The sequence below is a fragment of the Heteronotia binoei genome, chromosome 6 (assembly GCF_032191835.1).
Source record: "Heteronotia binoei isolate CCM8104 ecotype False Entrance Well chromosome 6, APGP_CSIRO_Hbin_v1, whole genome shotgun sequence".
NCBI lineage: Eukaryota > Metazoa > Chordata > Lepidosauria > Squamata > Gekkonidae > Heteronotia > Heteronotia binoei.
The window spans coordinates 57,829,972-57,852,943 of NC_083228.1; the positions used below are offsets into that span (position 1 = coordinate 57,829,972).

The 22,972-nt window shown below is 40.6% G+C and overlaps 1 protein-coding gene and 1 non-coding gene across 3 annotated transcripts in view; both read left to right on the forward strand.

Annotated features, from left to right (window-relative positions):
• The window catches only part of EIF3A (eukaryotic translation initiation factor 3 subunit A), a 32,410-nt gene extending 10,983 nt beyond the window's left edge, over positions 1-21,427 (forward strand). Inside the window, exons 10-23 of one of the 2 annotated variants that reach the window (XM_060241530.1) lie at positions 387-503; positions 1,765-1,950; positions 2,741-3,088; positions 7,654-7,758; positions 7,859-7,972; positions 9,182-9,304; positions 10,348-10,501; positions 10,790-10,974; positions 11,437-11,525; positions 13,011-13,576; positions 13,607-13,819; positions 15,127-15,301; positions 17,205-17,395; positions 20,184-21,427. In XM_060241530.1, the coding sequence (XP_060097513.1) occupies positions 387-503; positions 1,765-1,950; positions 2,741-3,088; positions 7,654-7,758; positions 7,859-7,972; positions 9,182-9,304; positions 10,348-10,501; positions 10,790-10,974; positions 11,437-11,525; positions 13,011-13,576; positions 13,607-13,819; positions 15,127-15,301; positions 17,205-17,395; positions 20,184-20,401 (2,784 nt within the window). In that variant the 3' untranslated portion in view covers positions 20,402-21,427. Of the gene's footprint in view, positions 1-386; positions 504-1,764; positions 1,951-2,740; positions 3,089-7,653; positions 7,759-7,858; positions 7,973-9,181; positions 9,305-10,347; positions 10,502-10,789; positions 10,975-11,436; positions 11,526-13,010; positions 13,820-15,126; positions 15,302-17,204; positions 17,396-20,183 lie in introns of both variants that reach the window. The other variant, XM_060241529.1, reaches the window with a different exon arrangement.
• LOC132574543 (small nucleolar RNA SNORA19) lies at positions 69-201 on the forward strand. The gene has a single exon (XR_009555620.1). It is a non-coding gene; the product is annotated as a small nucleolar RNA SNORA19 (small nucleolar RNA).
• Positions 21,428-22,972: the final 1,545 nt, after the last annotated feature.

Sequence of the window (22,972 nt, forward strand, 5' to 3'; positions counted from 1 at the left end):
CAACAGAAGGCATCTTCTTGTCTGGCAGAAGGATGCATAGAATCCAGCCCTTGATCTTGATTTTTCAAATGCACATTTCATTGACCTGCTTTCCTTGCATTGGTAAGCAGTGTTATTTCTGATGTGCTAAAGGAACAGTTTGAAAGCTAATTAGCAGCATTTCTGTAAATAGTGACTGCTGCCAGTCTCTTTCATACATATTAGCTGCTTGGTAGAATTATCAGGCCTTTTGAATACATTTGGAAACCATATGTTTTCCTTAAATATTGACAAATAATTATTGTTAATGTTTAAGCTGTAGCCTAAATGTTGATGAAGTTACATTTCACAAGTGTTTTTGCTCATTTCAATTATTGGGAAAAGTTGAATATTCATGTGTCATGCAGGTGGCCCAAATTTATCAAAGCATCGAGTTTTCTCGTTTGACTACTCTGGTTCCTTTTGTTGATGCTTTCCAACTGGAACGTGCAATAGTAGATGCAGCCAGGCATTGTGACTTGCAAGTAAGTGCTATAGCAGAACTCTTCAAAATGTTCAAACACTTTGTTCTTTAAGTAAATCTGAGATCTTGGATTAAAATTTGCTGCAAACTTTTCAGGTGTGAAAACTGTTTTGTTCTTTTGGATGCAACCAATGAATGCTGGACTAATTCATTCTTAATTTTTTTAAATTTAGTTTACAAACTTCTGCAAAAACGTTTAGTCAGAAAGTTTTTATATTCAGGCAACTTTTAATTAAAGATAATATGTAGGAACAAGTTCCCAGAATAAATCTCCCTCTTCTCTTGAAAGCTGTTCCTCTAGATTGGAGAACGTTTGGGAATACAATGGGATGTGCCCAGTGTCTGGTGTGTTTCATACCTGTTGAAGGAAGATACTTTCAGAACAGTTTGGGAGAAGACTTTGGCCTTCTCATTATGATTAGGAATATGGGCTTTCAGGAAGCACCAAGAATGATCAAGAAAAGGGTAATCAATTTGGACCATGTTAGTGTGCAGCCATGTGCCAGGTGCATATGTTCAGTTTTTGCAATAGGGATTTTCTCCAATCCTTGCCTTGTACTTAAATTTCCTTATATCCTTAGTCACAGGTATGCTCCCATGCTCAGCAGACTGGATGTTTTACTGATAGCAGAATTGGGGTGCTTTGCTAAAAGCCTATTCTTGGACTGTTTTTGCAGTTGTGAGTCTGGTGCAACAGAGAAATTATGTTATTTTGTAACCAGAGAATGGTACTCAAATCTTTGGATTGTACCTGTCTCATATACCAGCTTCCTGCTGAACCCTGGGTGATATCTTTTCTGTTGACAGATATTGATCCAGTATCCTGGTCAAAAGAGCTTTTTAATAAAAAGAAGGGGGAATTAGTAGAAAACACACATGCAGTCTTATGCAAGATCTTGCTTTTTCAGTCAAAGAGCTTGCACAAGAGGGGAGGGAATGATTTATACTATTTTCCCCAGCAGTGTTAGCCTTTTGTGCTGTATCCCAAACATCGAGAGCAGCTGGAGAGGTACTGTTCAGGGAAAGCATAGAGATGTATTTCATGACCTTGTAAATATTACATTTCATTAGAGCTAGTCCTTTACTTTCTGTCAGTTTTTACCATTTCATTTAAGAAGGATAAATCATATACTGTGTTAGAACTCAGTGGCAGTAAAGTGGGAAGAATTCTAGTTGAAAACTTTATCACAGCTATAAAAATAGACTATGGAATATCATCCAAAGATGTAAATAAATTATCTTTACCTTCAAACGTTAAAAAGGTTCGTATTGACCACACTACTCGAACTCTGAGTTTTGGATCAGATTTAAATTACTGTACTCGGGAAGATGCCCCTCTTGGACCACAGCTGCAAAGCATGCCTTCTGAACAGATCAGGAACCAGCTGACCGCTATGTCTTCTGCCCTGGCAAAGGCTCTTGAAGTGATTAAGCCTCCTCACCTTTTGGTAAGTCACTAGGGTTTGGAATACCTTTGAAAGTCTTGCGAGAAATGGTTTGGTATTCTTGGTCACTGTTCCAGCGTTTCTCTTGTTCACTTTTGTTACTTTATCTGGCACTGAAACATTTGATGGTTCATTCTATTTCAGTGCATCTTTTCACTCTTTTCTTTTTGATAAATTGCAGCAATATTTTTCAAGGTTTGAAGGGAGAAAGTGGACAAGGGTATGGGAGCAAATAAGAGGGATAGTTTAAAGTCTTTTTATACAGTCCCACTCTGGAAATATTGCCAGTGATGTCAGGAGATGATATCAGTCCTTATTTTAAAAGCTGTCCTGGTAAATACTGTTCAGTTCAATTTCAGTAACTTTTAAAGTGACTTTTATTTAGAAAGCAGGGATTTTTTGGTTTGTTTTCCTGAATATCATGAAAAATCTTGTCCTCCATTTTCACACCCAATAAGTTATTGCATCACGGTTAGGCCTCTTCAATTCCTGTGTACTCATATGATAAAGTGTTGTGTTGTCCTTGTTAAAGGTTCCTTGGTATTTCCAGTGTATTGTTCTTCTAAACAACAGTTTATTCCAACAACAAAAAAATTATTGCGCATACTGTGTGTGTGTTAGCTTGCTTGGAATAATTGTTCAAACACATTATTTAATCCTATACAAACTTACTCATTCTAAGCTCATTTATTTCTGTGACTAGAATAACTCATCTCGGGATTACAACACAACAAAAATGCAATAATACTTCTTTGAACTTAAACTGGTGCTTTGCTGTGCTTTTTAATCTTAGCTAGAGAAAGAAGAGCAACATCAGCAGGCTGTTACAGCTTACTTAAAAAATTCAAGGAAAGAACATCAGCGTATCCTTGCTCGACGTCAGACCATTGAGGAAAGAAAAGAACGCCTTGAGAATTTGAATATTCAGCGTGAAAAAGAAGAGATGGAACAGCGTGAAGCTGAACTTCAAAAGGTTCGCAAAGCTGAAGAAGAGAGACTGCGGCAGGAGGCAAAAGAGAGAGAAAAGGAGCGCATTCTGCAGGAACATGAACAAATTAAAAAGAAAACTGTCCGTGAACGGCTGGAGCAGATTAAGAAGACTGAACTGGGAGCCAAGGCCTTCAAAGATATTGATATTGAAGTAAGAAACATTTTGATTATCCTCCAGAATGTGCAGATGGTGTTAATTTTAAGTTGTTCATCAACTAAGGTTATTTTGCAGAGTCTGTGAAGCTGACATATTGTTGTGTCATCTTAGTAGAGTATTCTTTTTGAGGACCTCTTATAGGTTTTCCACTCCTGCTACTTGAGATAATTTTAACTTGGGGGGGGGGGGGTCTGCAGTACTGGGAAGTGAATTTCAGGCCTTCATGTAGTACTGTACTCAACTGCTGAGTTCTTGGTCCCATTGTTGTATAAAGCAGAGTCCCCTTTTCCTCTAATTAAGAGACTCAACAACAGAGGTGCAAAAGGGATGAATGCGTAGATCTTTAATGTTTTCACATTAATGTGGGAAGGAAAACAAACCCTTCACCTTCGTTCTTTTCTCCCTTTCTCACAATACAAGAACTCGTGGGCATTCGATGAAATTGCTGAGCAGTCAGGTTAAAACGGATAAAAGGAAGTAGTTCTTCACCCAAAGGGTGATTAACTTGTGGAATTCACTGCCGCAGGAGGTGGTGGTGGCTACAAGCATAGACAGCTTCAAGAGGGGGTTAGATAAAAATATGGAGCAGAGGTCCATCAGTGGCTGTTAGCCACAGTGTATGTGTGTGTATATAAATTTTTTGGCCACTGTGTGACACACAGTGTTGGACTGGATGGGCCATTGGCCTGATCCAACATGGTTTCTCTTATGTTCTCCTTCGAAATCCTTCAACATAGTCATAACATTTTATACCTTCCTCATAACAAAGGCCCACTTATAGATTGGCTACACCAATCACTTCCGTTATTTTGATTACATTAATTGGTCAAATAAACATCCCATCTCCCAACTTAGAAGCGAAAGATTAATTGATATCACCTGGGGTCTCTAATCAGGACTTCCAAGTCTCACTTGTTCGCATTCCCATATCTGCGGTTCCCCCCACTCTTTCCTGTTGGTCTCCAGTGTGGACCCTTGGCTAAACTCCCAAAATGTGCAAGAACAGTACTTCTGCTCTAGCAGGGGGATTAGCAGGGGGATTTGACCTTCTTCAAGAGATAGGCCCCCAGAGGTAGAAAAAATAGCTTACTTTCCACCAAAAGAAGTTTACAGAACAAATGGTGATAACAAACTTCTGCTAAAGAAGATTCTTTCATAACAAATATGCATAGCAAAAATCCTAATAGAAACCATTGTTCCCTGTTCCCCAGACCACTTCAGGCCTAGAATAGAGAGGAAAAGGCCCTATGTACATTAAGGCAAGTTATGCAAATGTAATACTTTGAATATAATGGTTTAGTTATAACTGTTAAGGGAGGTTAGTGCAAATGAGTTCTGTGATCAGGATTAGTGCAATTCTATTTGACATTCTGAATCTACATCCTACACCATCACAGAAATCCCCTTCTGTTTTGCAAAAAGGTGAAAAACAGGGATCTTCTGCAAGTCAGTTATGCCAGCCACCCAAGTCAACTAGAATTCTATTTACATGTTGGGTTAAAAACCAATACAGAGTTAAAAACTCAGTCAAACAAAGCAGTGCGGCCTGTACCAAATGCCTTCTGGAATAAAACAGCCTTTCTAGTGCTTATTGGTCCAAGAGAAATGTGCAAGGTGCCAAGAAAAATTCCAGTATTTCGATATATTTTTTTCTTCAGTGGGAAGCCAAAGTGGTTTTCAATTTTGTCTCATTTTCTCCATCTTATCCCTGCAACAACAGTTGTGTGAGATAGATTAGGGTGAGAGAGGAACTGGCCCAAGATCACCCAGCAACTTCCTAGGGCAAAATGGATATTTGAACTCATATCTTCCAGTATTATATATATATTTTACAAAAATGATACACTCAGTGACATTTACAATTTCATTAAATATTTCACTACAGTTTATTAATTAGGATGAAACAGTAGCATCCCTCACCTGTATTATACCCAGAACTTGAAAGATAGAACCAGGGATGTGTGTACTGGGATGTGAAAGAGTTCACAGAATTGGACATAGAAGTACAAGTTTCAAGGGACCTCTCAATGTACTTTATGCTCTTGGAGGAGGGGTTTGATAAACAACTATCTTTTGATGACTTGCAGGCTGTTGTCTGTAAGTCCTGCTTAGACCTTTGGATGCTAAGGACAAAGCCAAAGATTTCATAACTTTATTCCAACATATTTTATGGTTTCCTGTTTCTGCTTTTTCTGCCTATTTTCTTTCAGCCTGTCCCTTTTCTGATGATGAAGAGTTGTGCTGTTATTATGTAACAGATTCACAAAACCCCGCCTTTCTTTATTTTTATTTTATTTTTTATTTTATTTATTTAGAATTTATATCCCGCCCTTCCCACGGGTGGCTCAGGGCGGCTTCCAACAGTAGATCCAGCATAAAATTAAGCAATATTTAAACATATAAGGGAATAAACATTTAAAACAGATAAAACAGATAAAACTATAATATTAATAAATATTCAAAATATATATAAAGAAATCTGGCAAGTTGCATTAAGTTCTCAAGCTAGGTATAGGCTAGCCGGAAGAGGGTCGTCTTACAGGCCCTGCGGAACTGAACAAGGTCCCGCAGGGCCCTCACCTCTTCCGGCAACTGATTCCACCATGTAGGGGCCATAACAGAGAAAGCCCTTTCTCTGGTGGATTTCAAGCGGGCTTCTTTCGGCCCAGGGACAGTAAGGAGATTTTGTGTTCCCAACCTCAGTACTCTCTGAGGAACATGCGGGGAAAGACGGTCCTTCAGGTAGACAGGTCCCAAGCCATATAGGGCTTTAAAGGTGATAACCAGCACCTTGTACCAGACTCGGTATATCACTGGAAGCCAGTACAGGGTCCGAAGACCCGGCTGAATGTGTCCCCACTTTGGGAGACCCAGTAACAGCCGGGCCGCGGCATTCTGCACCAGCTGCAATTTCCGAGTTCTTGACAGGGGCAGCCCCATGTAGAGGGCATTACAGTAGTCCAACCTCGAGGTGACCGTAGCATGGATCACTGTTGCTAGGTTGTCACGCTCCAGGAAGGGGGCCAACTGCCTTGCCCGCCTATGGTGAAAAAACGTGGACTTGGCAGCGGCTGCTATCTGAGCCTCCATCTTTAAGGACGGCTCCAATAGCACCCCCAAGCTCCTGACCCTGTCCGCCGCTACCAGCGGCGCACCGTCAAAGGCTGGTAGGGGGATTCCCCCTCCCGGGCCGCGGCGGCCCAAGCAAAGGACCTCTGTCTTTGCAGGATTAAGCTTCAGCCCACTCAGCCTGAGCCACTCAGCCACGGCATGTAATGCCCGATCTAGATTTTCCGGGGCGCAGGTCGGCTGGCCGTCCATCAGTAGGTAGAGCTGGGTGTCATCAGCGTACTGGTGACACCCTAGCCCGTGCCTTCAGGCAATCTGGGCAAGAGGCCGCATATAGATGTTAAATAACATCGGGGAGAGGACCGCCCCTTGGGGTACACCACAGTCGAGTGTGCACCTCTGGGACAGCTCCCCCCCAACTGCGACCCTTTGTCCCCAACCTTCCAGGAAAGAGGAGAGCCACTGTAAGGCCAACCCCTGAATCCCTGCGTCGGCGAGGCGGCCCTTCAGTAGCCGATGGTCGACCGTGTCGAACGCTGCCGACAGGTCTAACAGCATCGGCACCGCCGAGCCGCCCCGATCCAGATGCCGTTGAAGGTCATCTACTAGGGCGACCAGCACCATCTCCGTCCCATGTCCCGGGCGAAAGCCGGGCTGAAATGGGTCAAGGACGGAAGCATCCTCCAGGAAAGTCTGTAGCTGCATCGCCACTGCCCTCTCAATAAGTTTGCTTGAGACCGGCCGATAGTGTGCCAATTGGGCCGGATCTAAAGATGGTTTCTTTAAGAGGGGACGGACCACTGCCTCTTTGAGTGGCGTTGGAAAATGCCCTTCCGTCCGTCAGGAAAATGCCCTTCCGCCCTTTATTTTGTATATCAATTTTCAGAAATTTAGCAAAGCTTTTACCCTGTCCCAAACCCCATTCTCTTCCTTCTGCATCTTGGTTTTTTTAAACACACGTGGTTAGACCTCAGTTTCTGTGCAAGTTCTTTTCCTGTCCAGAGGATGGGCAGCCTCATAAAGACGGGATTCACATGCAGTGTTTGTCAGTTCTTTCCAGCAAATTCTCTTGACTATTATGGAGGTGCAACGTCATTGAACTATTAATATATGTCCATTGTTTAGGGGCAGACTAAATTGGAAGGAGGGACTGGAATCATGCCTATTCTCTTCCTCCTCTCCCCTTCCCACCTCCCCACATACATCCATGTCTGTGAACACATACCTCAGACTTAAGTGCTGGTTTGGATAAATGTGTATAAGATGCAGCAGATCATATTCAGTCTGGGTGTCTTACTAACAGTTAATTAAATCCCCACACATTGATTAGAATTAGTCTGACAATTAAAATGTTTGATGAAATTAATTTACACCTATTAAGAAGGTGTAAATGCTTCATGTTGAGAAGCTGTAGAACAGTTAAAGTTTAAGGATATGTTTTTGTCTGGAGCAGTTTTTTTTAATTCTTCAGCATTTAATTTCTGATTTAGGATCTTGAAGAACTGGATCCAGATTTCATTATGGCAAAACAGGTTGAACAGCTGGAGAAAGAAAAAAAGGAACTTCAAGAGCGTCTAAAGAATCAGGAGAAAAAGGTATTTTAAAAAAAGACCAGTAGGTTAAGAAGATGTGAATGAAAATTTTTTGTTCCTTTTCATTCCAACCTGAATAATGTAATATTATGTTTTTATTTAGATTGATTATTTTGAAAGAGCAAAGCGTTTAGAAGAAATTCCTCTAATTAAAAGTGCTTATGAAGAGCAAAGAGTCCACGATATGGAGCTTTGGGAGCAGCAAGAAGAAGAGAGGGTGAGGCTTTGATAGACAATTCTTTGGTTTGAGAAGCAAGTTACTTCCTCTTTGTCCATCTGAATAAACAAGGCTGTCATTGTATAATAATTTCATTTGTCCCAGTGGTCAGCATTAGTATTATTATTTTGCTTCAAGTATTGATGACAAAATTCTGAACTGTGAAGAGTGAATGACTTCTGCATATCTTGAATTGATCCTATGGATCCATTCCCTTAATGGGAACCCTTTCCACCCAGACATGAAAGCTGTCAGAAGACTCCTTGCACTGGGATGGGCATGAACCAGAATAAATCATGAAGTGGGCCTAGTTAAAGGTTCACGCCCATCGCTTTGTGAACGTTCCAGGACCATCAGTGTGGTTTTGGAGGTTTATGGGTTTTGTGGTTCAGGGTGGGTAGCTAGGGGGAGTGAAAGGGATTGCTGAAATGGCATGGATCTTTTTCAACTTGACAGGCTGAAATAAATGCAAGCCATTTCAGTAATACCTCTTGCTCCCCAACCCGCTTCCAGGTGTTCAGTTTAAGTCATTTTTGTAAATGGTCACTGCATAGGAGTGGAGGCCTAGCAGAGAATTTGCTGCTTGGCCTCCACTCCTGCGTGCCACCCACTGTCATAATCTATTTAAAGGGAATGTTCCTTTAAATGGGTTTTGGAAGATCCATCCCCCCCTTTCCATTCTTCTGGCCTTGGGCAGCCACCACCAGCCAAAAAAACAGAGGGAAGATCCACAAACCCAAACTGGTTTGCAAAGTGGGGGAGGTTCGTTCATGACAGACCACCGACTGGGACCTTCATTTTCCCGGTTTGTGCTCATCCCTAGAAAAAGAACCCCCTTAATGGAATGGATCCATGCCAATATAATCAAGACAATCTCAGTCTCTGTTTTCCAGAATTTGTAATTTTAATGCTTTATAGTATTTATGGATTGGGTAGTCTTGGATTTTATTTACTTTAAAACTGGAAGCTGCTATTTTCACTATAATATGTAATTGAAATACATATATAGCCTTGGTTCATAGAAAATGAACTCATATGTACATACTAGGCTTCTCCGGTATGTTTCTAAAGTGCAACTGGTCATTAAATTCTAATGTCATATTGAATGAGCTAGGGGTAAGAGGCCTATGGAGCTAGGAAAGATAAAATTGATGTTTTGGAGAATTCCTATTTTTGTTTAATTCTAGCTGTGTTTTGCATATGTTACAGATTACAACCATGCAACTGGAGCGTGAAAAAGCCCTTGAGCATAAGAGCAGACTGTCAAGGATGCTGGAGGACAGAGATCTATTTGTATCTAGGCTCAAGGCAGCAAGGAAATCTGTTTATGAGGTAAATCTACAGCCCATGTTTGAAATTGCAGTTTCAGTTTATTTCAGTTTATATCCCGCCCTTCCCACCGAAGCGGCTCAGGGCGGCTCACAACATATGAAAAAAAATGGGGAAGGGATTTCCTCCCAACTTTTTTCTGTTTTTGTTCCTCCTGAACCTTCTCATCTGCAGGTGTTAAGAGCTGGAAAAGTAAATCCTTTGAGGAGTTTGGTCACCCCTGCTGTGGTTCTTTTAATGCAGGATAGTAACCTACAAAGTGTGTGTCGTCTTCCTCTTGTGCAGTGGTAAAAAGAGAAGCTTCTCTCCCCCCCCCCCCAGCTGCTGTCACTTTGAGGAACAAGGTTAAAGGTGTTGCATGCAGTGGATAGAATATTTTCAGGGAGATCTTTATTTGTTGTCTTATTTTGTAGTTAGACAGTGTCAGTAAGGAAAATTCTTGCTTTTAGATGTATGTACTGTCCGAAGACAGTCCCAGTAAAAACATTTCTTCTTTATTTTTTGTGAGTGCTAATTGAATTTCATTAGCTAAATCTTTCAGCTAAGGAGTCACCAAGAATTCTGCCACTGTTAATTCAAAATGCTAATAGTAGTGAAGCCCATTAGAATTATGAGATGGGTACAGAAATAATATAAGAACATGAAAAAATTTCTTTTTAGGTTTAAAAGTTAGAAAGTAAATATCACACAAACTGCCACACAAGACAGTGACATGAGTTCTGTTTATAAACCTGCCATGTAGTTGCTCTGTTTAGAGGAACTCATCTGTTGCATGTGGCCATGGTTTGCTTCACAGTCTACTAGGCTGTGTTTCTGTCATGTTGCAAGAATGCTGATTGGGCAGATTGGTACAGGTTGCTAGCTCTTCTCATGTTTAGAGTCACACTGTGGGAAGTTTAGATGCAGCCAAAACTTGAACCACCCTGCATAATTACAAGGCCAATATTTGACCAATAGTCTGTGCATTGCTTGTACCATTCCCAGAAATCTAAGTTTATGTACCGATATCTCTCTTTATGTATATATTTCCACCTATAAAATATTAGGAAAAACTTAAACAATTTCAAGAAAGGCTAACAGAGGAAAGGCATAACCGTTTGGAGGAACGGAAAAGACAGCGCAAAGAAGAAAGACGTATTACTTATTACCAAGAGAAGGAGGAAGAAGAACAAAGACTGAAAGAGGAGAAGATGCTTAAAGGTAAACACTGAAGAGCTGTTGCTGAAAAAAAACGTTTTTTATCATAGTGACAGTCTTGCTTGTCTGGATAAGGATGTGCTGCAATTTCTACTAGTGAAATAGAATTTATCAAATTTTTGATGTATGAAATGTTATTACCTTATATAAAAAACTGGATCCTAACCTCGTCTTCTGCAAGAGGAGTGGTACTTGTTCAAATTAGTCCAAAGTCAGCAGCTGTGAAGTGGTTGACATTTCCAGACTCGTGTTGTTGGAAATGAAGAGTTACCTGCATCATTGTCTTGGCAGAACAAGAAGAAAAAGAACGGGCTGAACGTGAAAAACGTGAACAAGAAATGCTTGAATATCAAGAGCGAGTCAGAAAACTAGAAGAGGTGGAGAGGAAGAAACGCCAACGAGAACTGGAGATTGAAGAGAGGGAACGCCGTCGAGAGGAAGAAAGGAGAAATCTTGAAGATCCACTTTCAAGGAAGGTAAATGTTCTTTCTAAACTGAGCCCTTTTAACTATTTACACACTATTCCTGTGGCTGTGCAGTGGTAAAATGACATAAAAATATAAATTAAGAACTCTCCCAGTTTTTAAGGGCTGAGGTTTAAAATAGGATGAAAATGTTTAAAGCGGGGGTGGCCAAAGTTGCTCAACATAAGAGCCACATAGAATAAGCATCAGATGTTTGAGAGCTGCAGGAAGGAAGGCAGGCAGGCAAATAGATGGTGGAGGTGGAAAGAAAGCAACTTTAATGCATTCTCCAAGCTGTTGATGGGGTGGTGGGGGCTTTTAGAGGTACACAATATGTGTGAAAGAGCTGCATGTGGCTCCTGAGCCACAGTTTGGTCACCCCTGGTTTAAAGCATAGTGTATGTGCAGGTCATATTTGTAAAAATATAAACAGAAGTATATGTTAATAACTATTTTTGATTTTGTTCAATGTAGGAATCTCGATGGGGAGACAGAGAATCTGAAAGTACCTGGAGAAGAAGTACTGAACCAGAGTCAGAATGGAGACGCCCAGCACCAGAAAGGTATCTCTTGAAATAATGTTTAAACAGTTTACAAGAGATATTTCTCTTGTTATTCTGTAACACTAGGAAAGACTGAATAATGCTGAATACAGCGCTTATATATGTGCACATTCCCTTGGGTAAAGAATCCCTCAGTTGACAATGTGTGCTGTTCCGTGGTTATTGCTGTTACAGGTAAAAAAAATCCTTGTTCTGTGTGCGTGTGTGGGGAGGTACAGTTTCTTCTATGAGTCACAATTCTACAATTATAGGATCATGGCAGTGATCAGTGGGTATTGGGTGATCAGACTGCAGTTAGTGGTTACAGTGCTTTCAAGTCCAGCTACATGTCTGTCGTAGACTTTTTTTCTGTCTTGGGCTTTGAGGGCTAGAATATGTTTGGGTATGTCTTTTTGTTTTACCTTGCCTACCATCTTTTCTTTTGTATTTTGAAGCAGGTCATTTAATAACTTCTATTTTTCCATTTTTTTCAAGAAGCTCAAATTGTCTACTATAAGAGATGCCTGAGACCTATTAAATTAACCTCTGCTACTTATGATCTTGATATCTTACAGTTTTCATTGACATACTTATCCAGTCAATTTAAAATATAAATAAAATAAGAAGATAAAGCAAAAATACTACTTGGAAATTAAATGCAGGGGAACAGGGGCATACTGAAACATTGCTATGTCTTTTATATTACTGTAGACAGGAGCAAAATCGTGTGTGGGGGGGAGGTCTTCTGATGTTCCTGCATTTCTCACAGCCTACTGGGACCCAAAAAACTACTCCAAATAGTTAGTGGACCCTCCTCAGATACTTGGAGCTGTTTTGAGCTCTTTCGTAATACTTGGATGCACCTATAAGATTTCTTTAAAGCGTGGCTAAAATCCTCACAATTTTCCCCATGATATACCAAAAAGGCAAACAAAGTTGTCTTTTGTGGTGAATAAATGCATCTGTTTCTGCATGCGTATATGCTGTTTGAAACTGATTGGTTCTTCTTAACATGCTTTTTATGTACATGTGGTAAAATAGATACATCTGCTTCTTGGCCTTCTACCTCAGGCCTGGCAAGTTTTAAATATTAAGGGATTGGCTCCAGAGAAGGATTTCTGCAAATGGGAGAGGGTGATATTTGCTTCATCTTTCCCACAGTGGACCTCTAACAATCCCCACATGCTGTGTTCCTGGAGATCCCTATCCACCAGCAAGCCATACTGAGGAAATTTATAAATCGACAAAGATTCCACAAAGCCTCTCCAACCTGAACTGCTCTGTTTCAGTTGTAAGATGTGGGTGGATATTACCGGTAGTGTTTGTGTATTGGGTAGTTTTGATATTATACACTTTGTCTCCTTTCTGATTAACGCAATAGGGTAGGGAACCATTAAAATATTCAAATTAGACAATGTTCCTGTGTTGAAACAATGTACAAAGTAGCTTTTAAACCACTGGATACAAAACTGCTCTTGCATACGGAATATTTTTGTGCTTATTCAGAGAGTGGCGTCGTGGGGAAGCACGTGATGAAGAAAAACCTTTCAAAAAAGATGAAGTGACTCGACATAGTGCTGTAGAAGACAGATCATCATCCCCCCATGAAACACCAGAGGAAAAAGTCTTGAAGCATGATGTGGATGAAGAAAGAAGTCCTGGGAGAGCCCTAGATGATGACCGACCTAGCTGGCGCTCCATGGGTGATGACCGGGGCCCAAGACGGGGGCTGGATGATGACCGGGGCCCAAGACGGGGGCTGGATGATGACCGGGGCCCAAGACGGGGGCTGGATGATGACCGGGGCCCGAGACGACTGGATGATGACTGGGGCCCGAGACGGGGACTGGATGATGACCGGGGCCCGAGACGAGGGCTGGATGATGATCGGGGCCCAAGACGGGGGCTGGATGATGACCGAGCAAGTTGGCGCAGCACAGATGATGATAGGGGCCCAAGGCGGGGGCTGGATGATGACAGGGGCCCAAGGCGGGGGCTTGATGATGACAGGGGTCCAAGGCGGGGGCTTGATGACGACCGGCCTAGTTGGCGCAACACAGATGAAGACAGGGGCCCAAGGCGGGGGCTGGATGAGGACAGAGGCCCAAGGCGGGGGCTAGATGATGACAGAATTTCAAGACGCGATGAAGATAGAGGACCATGGCGTAATGCAGATGAGGATAGAATCTCAAGGCGTGATGATGATCGTGGGCTCAGGCGTGCTGGTGATGATGACAGAGGTCCTAGACGTGGAGACGATTCTAGGCGTGGAGATGATTCCAGACCTGGACCTTGGAGACCATTTGGCAAACCAGGTAAACTTGAATACTTTTGTTGCTTGGTTTCTCTCCTGTTCAGTAAAACTACTGTATACTCTGTTCAATGATGTTTGTGTTTATTCTTGCGCCACAGAAATAGGATTATTTTGTGAGAGATGACTGAATCTTCTCTGGCATGTAATGAAAACTATAGGAAAGTTAAGGATGTGCTTATTGGAGGTGAGAATCAAAAAAGGATGTATGGAATTTTTTTCCATTTGTTCCTTATTTTGTTGGTGCTGTAACTTAGCATACTTTAATTACACTTTTTTGGCACTGTTACCTAGGCTTATTTAGGCATAAATATATTTTTTAAAAAATTTTAAACGTTTTTATCCCACCTTTTCTTCTCAGACTACACGGCAGCCAACAACATAAAAACACAACCAATTAAAATACAGCAAACTAATCTCAATACAGGAAAAGTACAGCCCACATGTATACATTAAAATTCATATATATATAATCTCATTATGGAAATGCTTATTGAAATAATATTGTTGACTGCTCCTCTAAAAGCCCACAGTGAGTTTCAGTATTTAGTTCAATCCATGAGGGTTGAGAAGGCTGAGAGTGGAGTGGTGGTGAGGCATGCTACCCTCTTGGAAGGCACATTTGTTCAGATATATGGGCCTCCAGGTTATGATTCAACATGTAATCTGTTGTGGTTTCTAAAATGCCAAGTAAAGCAAAAAATATGTATCTGTTTCATTAAACATTATGTATCACACTTCCTAGGAGCATCTGCTTTTATAATGATAGAGTAGACCACGGGGAGTTCATCTGTGAATTCACTTGAACAATTTTGGGGCAAGTGTTATAGACTATTTTCTTATCTCCACTGATTTGACTGATCTGGTAAACTATCGCTAGCGACCATATGGCCTTAGTTCTGTTAATAAGTTTGGGGACTTTTATAATGCGGAAAGTCTGGTAATCAAAATTAGAAATTATTTCATGTTCCTCAGCACAAGTATATTTCTTAGCAATCTACAGGCTAGGAATCTTCTTGTATCTTATGGCTGTCATCCAGACATGAGATTATAGCTGCTTATGATGGACAAACATAATTTTCACATTTTGTAGTCTTGACTTATTTGAAATTGTATTTAGCTTTTTGAAACATTATGAAGACAACATAGATTCTGTTCAGTTTGTTACTGTTTGATGATTGGTAATTTGTTACTCTATTACTAGCTAGAAGTACAGTGGCTGTCTTCATGCTAGACACCTGCCCACTCTATATGCATTCTTATGCTGCTGAAATTAGTCCACAAAATTTGAAATGGTTTTGTTGTTGTTAGGTGGATGGAGAGAAAGAGAAAAAGCTCGTGAAGACAGCTGGGGGCCTCCACGAGACTCCAGGCCTTCAGAAGATCGGGAATGGGATAGAGATAAAGATCGTGATGAGAATGAAAAGGATCGAGAGCTTGACAAAGATCGTGACTTTGATAGGGAAGATCGCTTCAGGCGTCCTAGGTTTTGAATTTATTTGCTTTTAACAATGTTCATCAATTATTTTATTCTATGATTCATCTCCCCCCCCCCCAATGCTATAATGAGTCCAGCACTTTACCAGAGAAATTTTACAATATTTGTTCCATATTGAGGCACATAATTGAGCAAGTTGTAAGTAGTGGTCAACAGCCTAAAATACTTTCATAGATCAAGAAGTCACAATTCTAAGTTGTCAAATTTTTCATTGGTTGCTTTGAAGATTTAAGTCACAGAATTGTTTGCAATTTACTTTAAACACACATTTTAAAGGGTGAATTAATGCCAACTTTAAAAATGAAAATCCAATTTGGTTTTGTTATCCGTGGGGATAATTACTGAATATAGGTATATAGAACCCACAATCTCTTATTGTTCTAGAGCAGTGCATTAACCACTAAACTATGAGGTCAGTAAAACCTTCTATCTCAGACAATGATCACTCAATGCTGTCTTTTAAGAACTGTTTTTAACATCACTGTAGTTATCCTTGAGCATTATATAAAAAAATATGTGAATATGATTATAAAGAAAAAGCATACATGTTATCCATTTTTCTACCTAACCTGCGTATAAAAATGCAGTGCTGTTTCTAAAATTCTTACTAAGCCTTTTCAGAAAACAACGCACAACCCAGATTTGAGAGAGTCAAGGATTATAGGATATGGCTATCTTATATAGACATAATTATGTGAGTGTCACATGACTTTATTCACCCATCTAATTTGTTTTCTCTAAAAGTTTGATGTTGGACACCTGAGCATTCCAAAACATTATTGCTGCAAACTTATTTATTGCAATATTTAGTCTGGGCATTGTATTGATTAATAAAAGAACAAAGGTTGAGTCCAGTGGCACCTTAAATACCAACAAAGTTTTATTCAAGATATGAGCTTACATATAAGTGTGTGTGGGGGGGTGGTGGTTAGTTGCTAAGAAGAGCTAATAATGAGCTCTTTCTAGCAACTAACCCCCATGTAATATTTGAGGAAATTTTTCACTGAATCTGAAAATGATGATGATATTGGATTTATATCCTGCCCCTATACTCTGAATCTCAGAACGGCTTACAGTCTCCTTTACCTCCCCCCCCCCCCCACAACAGACACCTTGTAAGGGAGGTGAAAGAGCTCTTACAGCAGCTGCCCTTTCAAGGACAACTCCTATGAGAGCTATGGCTGATCCAAGGCCATGCTGGAAGTGGAGGAGTGGGGAATCAAACCCTGTTCTCTCAGATGAGTCTACGCACTTAATCATTACACCAAACTGAAGGTGTGTACATGTATATATGCCAAGTCTTAGTTCTTGCTTATTCCCAGAATTGAACTTTTTTTTGTCTTGAAGACGCCAACGAACTCGAACTTCATTCTCACATCTATTTGTTAAACTCTTACATTTGTATGCTATTTTGCTGCCATTCACAGATCCAACTGGCTGCCTTAATCCAACCTTCCCCTCTTCCTATACGTAATGAGTGAGGAAATTCTTTTTCACAGTAACTGAGGAAGTGAGCCTGAACACAAAAGCTCTTACCTTGAATGAGACTTTCTTAGTCTCAAAGGTACCACTGGACTCCAAGTTTGTTCTGTTGCTTCAGACCAACTTGGTTGCCCACCTGAATCAGTTGATTATTAAATTATTAATCTCAAGGCTGGAAACTAAATTACCTAAAACAATAAAACAAATGAATTTTTGCAGAATTGTACAAAAACCTAAAAGCAAACTCTCAAGTCTGCTGTGCCAAAAAGTTAAAATCTGCAACTTCTATCAAGTCAATTGCTTGATTTGAAATAGGTTTTAGATCATATTGCTTTAATACCACTGCTGTCTTTTCACAGAACCTGGAATTAAGCAGTTTTTCCTTCTAAAATATTTTATTTGACTAAAGGGATGATGCTGGCTGGAGGAGAGGCCCAGCTGAAGAAACCTCTAGCTGGAGAGATTCAGGTCGTCGTGATGAATGGGATCGGCCTAGTCGTGACTCTAGAGATGACCGGAGTAGCCGTGATCTTCGAGATCGACGTGGTGAAGAGAGAGAAAGGAGAGGACCACCACCTCCCAGAACAGATCGGGAAGAAAGTAAGATTATTTTCTGTTTAGGTGTTTCATATATAGTGTCTGTCAGAGAAGTATTGAGGAAGGGGACTCCTATTATCCAGATATCTGAAAAGTTTGCATCATTAGATAATTATGGAGGTAGTGAGCATAAGAAGAGCCCTGCTGGATCAGACCAGTGGTCCATCTCATCCAGCATCCTGTATCATACAGTGGCCAACCAGTTTCTCTGATGTTGCCTCCTGGCTCTGGGATTTAGAGGTTTGATGCCTCTGAATATGGAGATTCCCTCAGTAACCACGGCTGGCAGCCACTGACAGATGTATCCTCTAACTGAGAGCCAGTTTGGTGTTGTAGTAGTTATTTGGGAGAACCGGGTTTGATTCCCCACTCCTCCACTTGCAGCTGCTGGAATGACCTTGGGTTGGCCAAAGCTCTTATAGGAGTTGTCCTTGAAAGGGCAGATGCTGTAAGAGCTCTCAGCCCCGCCTACCTCACAGGGTGTCTGTCGTGGCGGGGGGAGCTAAAGGAGATTGTGACCACTCTGAGACTTTTCTTCTTTATAAATCTGTCTAATCCCTCTTTAAGGCTGTTTATTGCTGTGACCATCACTACATCCTCTGGCAGCAGATACCACATTTTAATCCCTCCGTGTAAAGTAATATTTCCTTTTGTCTGTCCTGAATCTACTACCCATCAGCTTCATTGGATGCCCTCAAGTTCTAGTATTTTTTGAGAGGGAGAAAATGTTCACTTAATCTACTCTCTCCACCCTGTGCTGAGATGCAGTGGCCAGAACTGTACATTGTACTCCAAATGAGGCCACACCCTAGATCGATACAGGGGTGTTATAATATCAGCTGTTTTATTTTCAGTCATTTTCCTAATAATTCCAAACATGGAGTTTGCCTTTTCCACACTGGGTTGACACGTTCATTGAGCTATTCTGTACAACCTCAAGATCTTTTCCCCTTTCAGTCTCAACAAGTTAGAAAAAATGGAACTAGCCAATTATCACCCAATGTCAGATTTACCATTCCTGGGAAAGGTGATTAAGAGAGCAGTTGCTGAACAGCTTCGGGTCTGTTTGGATGAGACTTCTGCACTTGATCCATTCTAGTCCAGCTTCAGGCCTGGTGTGGGGAAAGAGACAGCTCTTCTGGACAATCTCTGGTTGCAGTTGGATCTTGTTGGATTTTACTTCAGCATTTGATACAGTGGACCTCCCAATTTTGGCCCACCATTTGGCCTCCCTTGGGATTCATGGAACAGCCTTTTCATGGTTTGTCTCATTTCTTCAGGGGCACTGTCAGAGGGTGTTCTTTGGGTGGCCCTTTGTCATGCCCCCAATGTTGCTTTAAGATCTGTATGTGCCTTTTGGCAGAGCTTGCCAGGAGGTTTGGGTTGGTTGCCATCAGTATGCTGATGACACTCAACTCTTCCACCTATTGGATAAATAACCAGAAGCAGCACTCAGTTCTCTGACCTAGTGCCTAGACGCTGCAGTTGAATGGTTGAGGTAGAACCATTTGGAATTTACTCCATCCAATACTGAAGTCTATGGCTGGATAAGAGTGGATATGGTGGAGGATTGCAGCTTTTGGCTTTTTATGAGGTCCAGCTCTCATTAATGGACTCCATAAAGACTCTGGGGGGTCTGGCTGGACGCCTTTCACCTTGGACAAGCAGGTGTCCACAGCTGCAGGCTTTTTTCTACCTATGCCAGGCCCATCAGTTTGGCCCCCTATCTGTCCCAGCAGGACCTGGCCATGGTAATTTATGCCATAGTCACCTCCAGAACACACTATTGTAATTTACTCTACACAGGGCTGCCCTTAAATGTGATTCAGGGATTTCTGGTTGTCCAAATTGCAGTTCTGACCAGAGCATCTTGGTCTTCCTGTCTTGAAACAGCTACATTGGCTGCCTGTTGGTTTCTGGGTCAAATTAAAGGTTTTGGTTTTAATCCTGAAAGCCCTAAATGGTTTGTCATACCTGATGAATCACCTCTCCTTTACACATACAAAAACCCGGCAGCTGCAGTCGTCATCTTGTGGCCTACTGGTGGTGCTGGGCCTTCAGGTCATGTGTTTGGCATATACCAGGGTGAGGGTACACCAAATACTCAACATAGAACTGCAGACAGTAGTGCCGTATGCTACCATTAGTATCTTAATTTTTGCTTACCTGAGAGGCAGGAAAAAAAAACAGTTGAAGGGAGAAAAGAAATGTTGTAGGATCAAAGAAAGTGTAGTATTAAGTTAAACTTTATAATATTGAAAACATTGAAGTATTTGACAAAATATTATCATTGAACACTTTCTAGCATATTACTGTTGCCAAAATTACTTACATTTTAATGAAAACTATCCTTGAAAATGTATGTGTTTGCACTACAGTGTTGTAGATTGTCCTGCATAAAAATGGTCATACTGCACATTTTGAGTAAAACCTTGTCTTTCATCTCATTCATTTCAAAAGGAAAGAATCATAGGAAGTTTTTTTCAGTGCTCCCAGTTTTTATATTAGAAAAAATTTAAAACCTTGCTTTAAGAAGCACTTCAGTTAGTCTAAAAGAGAAAACAGTGGAGGTTGTTTTTCGCAGTGTTTCCCCAAAGTTCCCAGTATTTCTGTCTGAAAACTAGGGGGAAATGTTCCTGAGAGAGGTGGGCTTTAAAGGAAAAAAATAGGGTTTTTTTCTTCCAGATCTTCACATCTCTAATTGCAACAAATCATCAGCTGCAGCTATAGCTGTCTCTTGTACAGGACATGAGATGAGGAAAGATTGAATATTATCTTTTTGTGTTCTTAGTGAGCTCCTGGAGACGGGGCGATGACAAACGGGAAGAGCGTGAAGAACGTGAAACAGTTCGACGACTGCCTGCTTCGGCTACTCCTGCTGTCTCAAAAGAGAGAGACAAAGATGGTGAGAAAGAAAAGGGAGCCTGGAGAACCGAAAAAGAGAGAGAATCCCTTCGTCGCACTAAAAATGAAACTGATGAAGATGGTTGGACCACCGTGCGACGTTAACTTTAAAACCTAAACATGATTTTAATATGGTGTTTAGCATTGATTTGATAACAGAATATAACATTGGTGCTTTAACACTCTGAATTGGTATTCTTTAACAAAATTTTCTAGGTAATGTGGAAGCATGAAATTCTATTACTTGTATGTAGACTGATCATGCACAGAACTTGCAATTAAAAGTTGGAAATTAAATACTGGTTACCCAAAACTTCAAATGTTGTATATGTCACAGATCACTTGGTGGTAAGAAATAATAATTTAAAAAAACCCTGTAGGTATCTTTGAGTGGCACATATATCTGTCTAAAACAAACCTGATCTTTATTTTGTGTAGCTCTGAAGTTGAGTATTGTCTGCAAAGCATACATTTATAATTATATAAATTCATGCTTTGAAAGGACCATATACCATATAAAATGGACATAAGAAGAGCACCTTCTTGTTTGCGTATTTTTATGGCAAGAGTTTTTTTGCTGGTGATAATGCAACGCATTCAGTATGTGTTAATTTAGATTGCATTCAGTAATTGTTACGGACCTCTAGCTACACTGGGATTTTTTTTCTTTTGGAGATTTCACTTGAATGCATATACTTATTGAGCCCTTTTGCAGTCTTTATTCTGACAGTGAATGTCACTGCAGTGTCAGAAAAACAAAATGTAAGGCTTTTAAAATGAAAGCATTTGAGTAAACCATATTGCTGAATTCCTTCCCCCCCCCTCCCCCAGTTGCCAATAGACTATCTGCTTTTTCTGTTATAGATAATTCATGCCTTTTGAAGCATTTATATATAGTGTCATATTTCAAATATGTGGTCTGGAGGAACTTCTCACTCTTCCCCTCCTTCTCAATTTCTTGTCTTTGGGGGTAAGTGCTTTACCTTTAAACAAGTGCTTTGTAGTAAGGGCTGGGTTGACTTCAATGGGTGTGTGTGTGAAGTAACACATGAATGATTGCTTTTAATTGAAGCCAACACAGAACTTGCTGCTGTGTGTTAACTTCAATGATAAATAAACTTAACAAAATAAGGTGCTGTTTTGCTGTAGCCTCTTAATTAACATTGCAACTTTGTGTGGTCATAGTCATGAGAGCCAGTGTGCTGTAGTGGTTAGAGTGTTAGGCTAAGACTTGAAACAATGAGGGTTAAATCAGTACTCTGTCATGGAAGCTCACTGGGTGACCTAGGGCCTATCACAGTCCCTATATCTAAGCTACTTCACAAGGTGGTTATTGTGAGGATAAGGTGGGGGGGGGGAGAACAGTGTGGGTTCTATTATGGAGGAAAGTGCAATAATATTGCAGTTTCCATGGAGTTATTGCTGGTCATCAGGATGATGTAGTTAAAGCACTTGTGACCTTGGCAAGCAGAAGCTAGGGGGGATGTGACTTTCTCAGTACGCTTTCAGAGTAGCTGAATGGCTTTTTATGATAAACTCAGCTTTCTCTACTTCAAGGAATATGGGCAAGAGTTTGGCCACTGTGGCCTGGTTTCATTTGCAGAACTTAAAGAAAACATGTAAAATGTTTATTGAAAGTTCAGGGACATGACTTAGCTAGGCTAGACATCAGGAAGATGCTTCAACTTACTCTTGTAAGTTCTCATTTTGAACACTTCAAAAAATTTCTTCATATTTTTTTTGAAGGTATAAGAAAATAAGTTCCTGTGTGCAGAATTAGATGCAGGTCTGTGTTATACTTGGCATACCTGATTCATATGCAGAACTCAATTCCCATTGTTCCCATGCAGCTAGTTAACTTGGAGGAAAACACTCTCAGCAGTAAAATATCTCCTTGGGAAGTAACCCTCTATCCTGTTAAAAGATTTACTCACTAAAATGTTTTCAGAGTCGTACAGTGTGCATAATCTGTCAGCAGATTCGTGTTTCAGAGCACTCCTCAAGGAAAGGGACTTGTTGCTAAATATTCATGACTTCTTTGGGACCTGGAACTAAATTCTAAATTTAGGTCTGGATCCAAAGAACTGCACAACTGTTGCTCTGTATGTATGTGCATGCAGGAGCTGTTTTTGTTTTCAGGGGCAATGTTTTTAACCAGCACCTGTCATATTAGGAAGCCACTTTTAAAATTGGTAACTTTCAAAGGCAACATGGGGGCCTGTTTAGTTCTGCTGGCTGAGGGCTGTTTTTGTGTTTTAAATCCCACAAGGTATGCACAAGCCCCTGGGTGTGTCTAAAGTAGCTTTCTAGCCTGTCCCTGTTATGCAAAGGAATTATCCAAAATGAAATCCAATGTTAATCTTCAGAATGAAGCCATGAGTTAGCATTGCAAAATCTTCCTATTTGAGCTAGCTTCTGGAGGTAGACAATTTTAAGCATTTTTAATCTTTATTTTCTGGGGTTTTTTTTATTTCATGGGTTACATTTACACATAAAAATGAAAAGATTCCAGGATTCTACACATTAATAAAGTAATTCAGAAGCACACAGCCTTCACAAGCAATCTCATACACTACACTTTTCCAGTGCACAATGTGTTTTATGGCAAGAATAGTAGGACTCATGGAGGGCTACCTTGTCTTGTTAGTTTAGGTAAAGGTTTTGCAGGTACTTTTA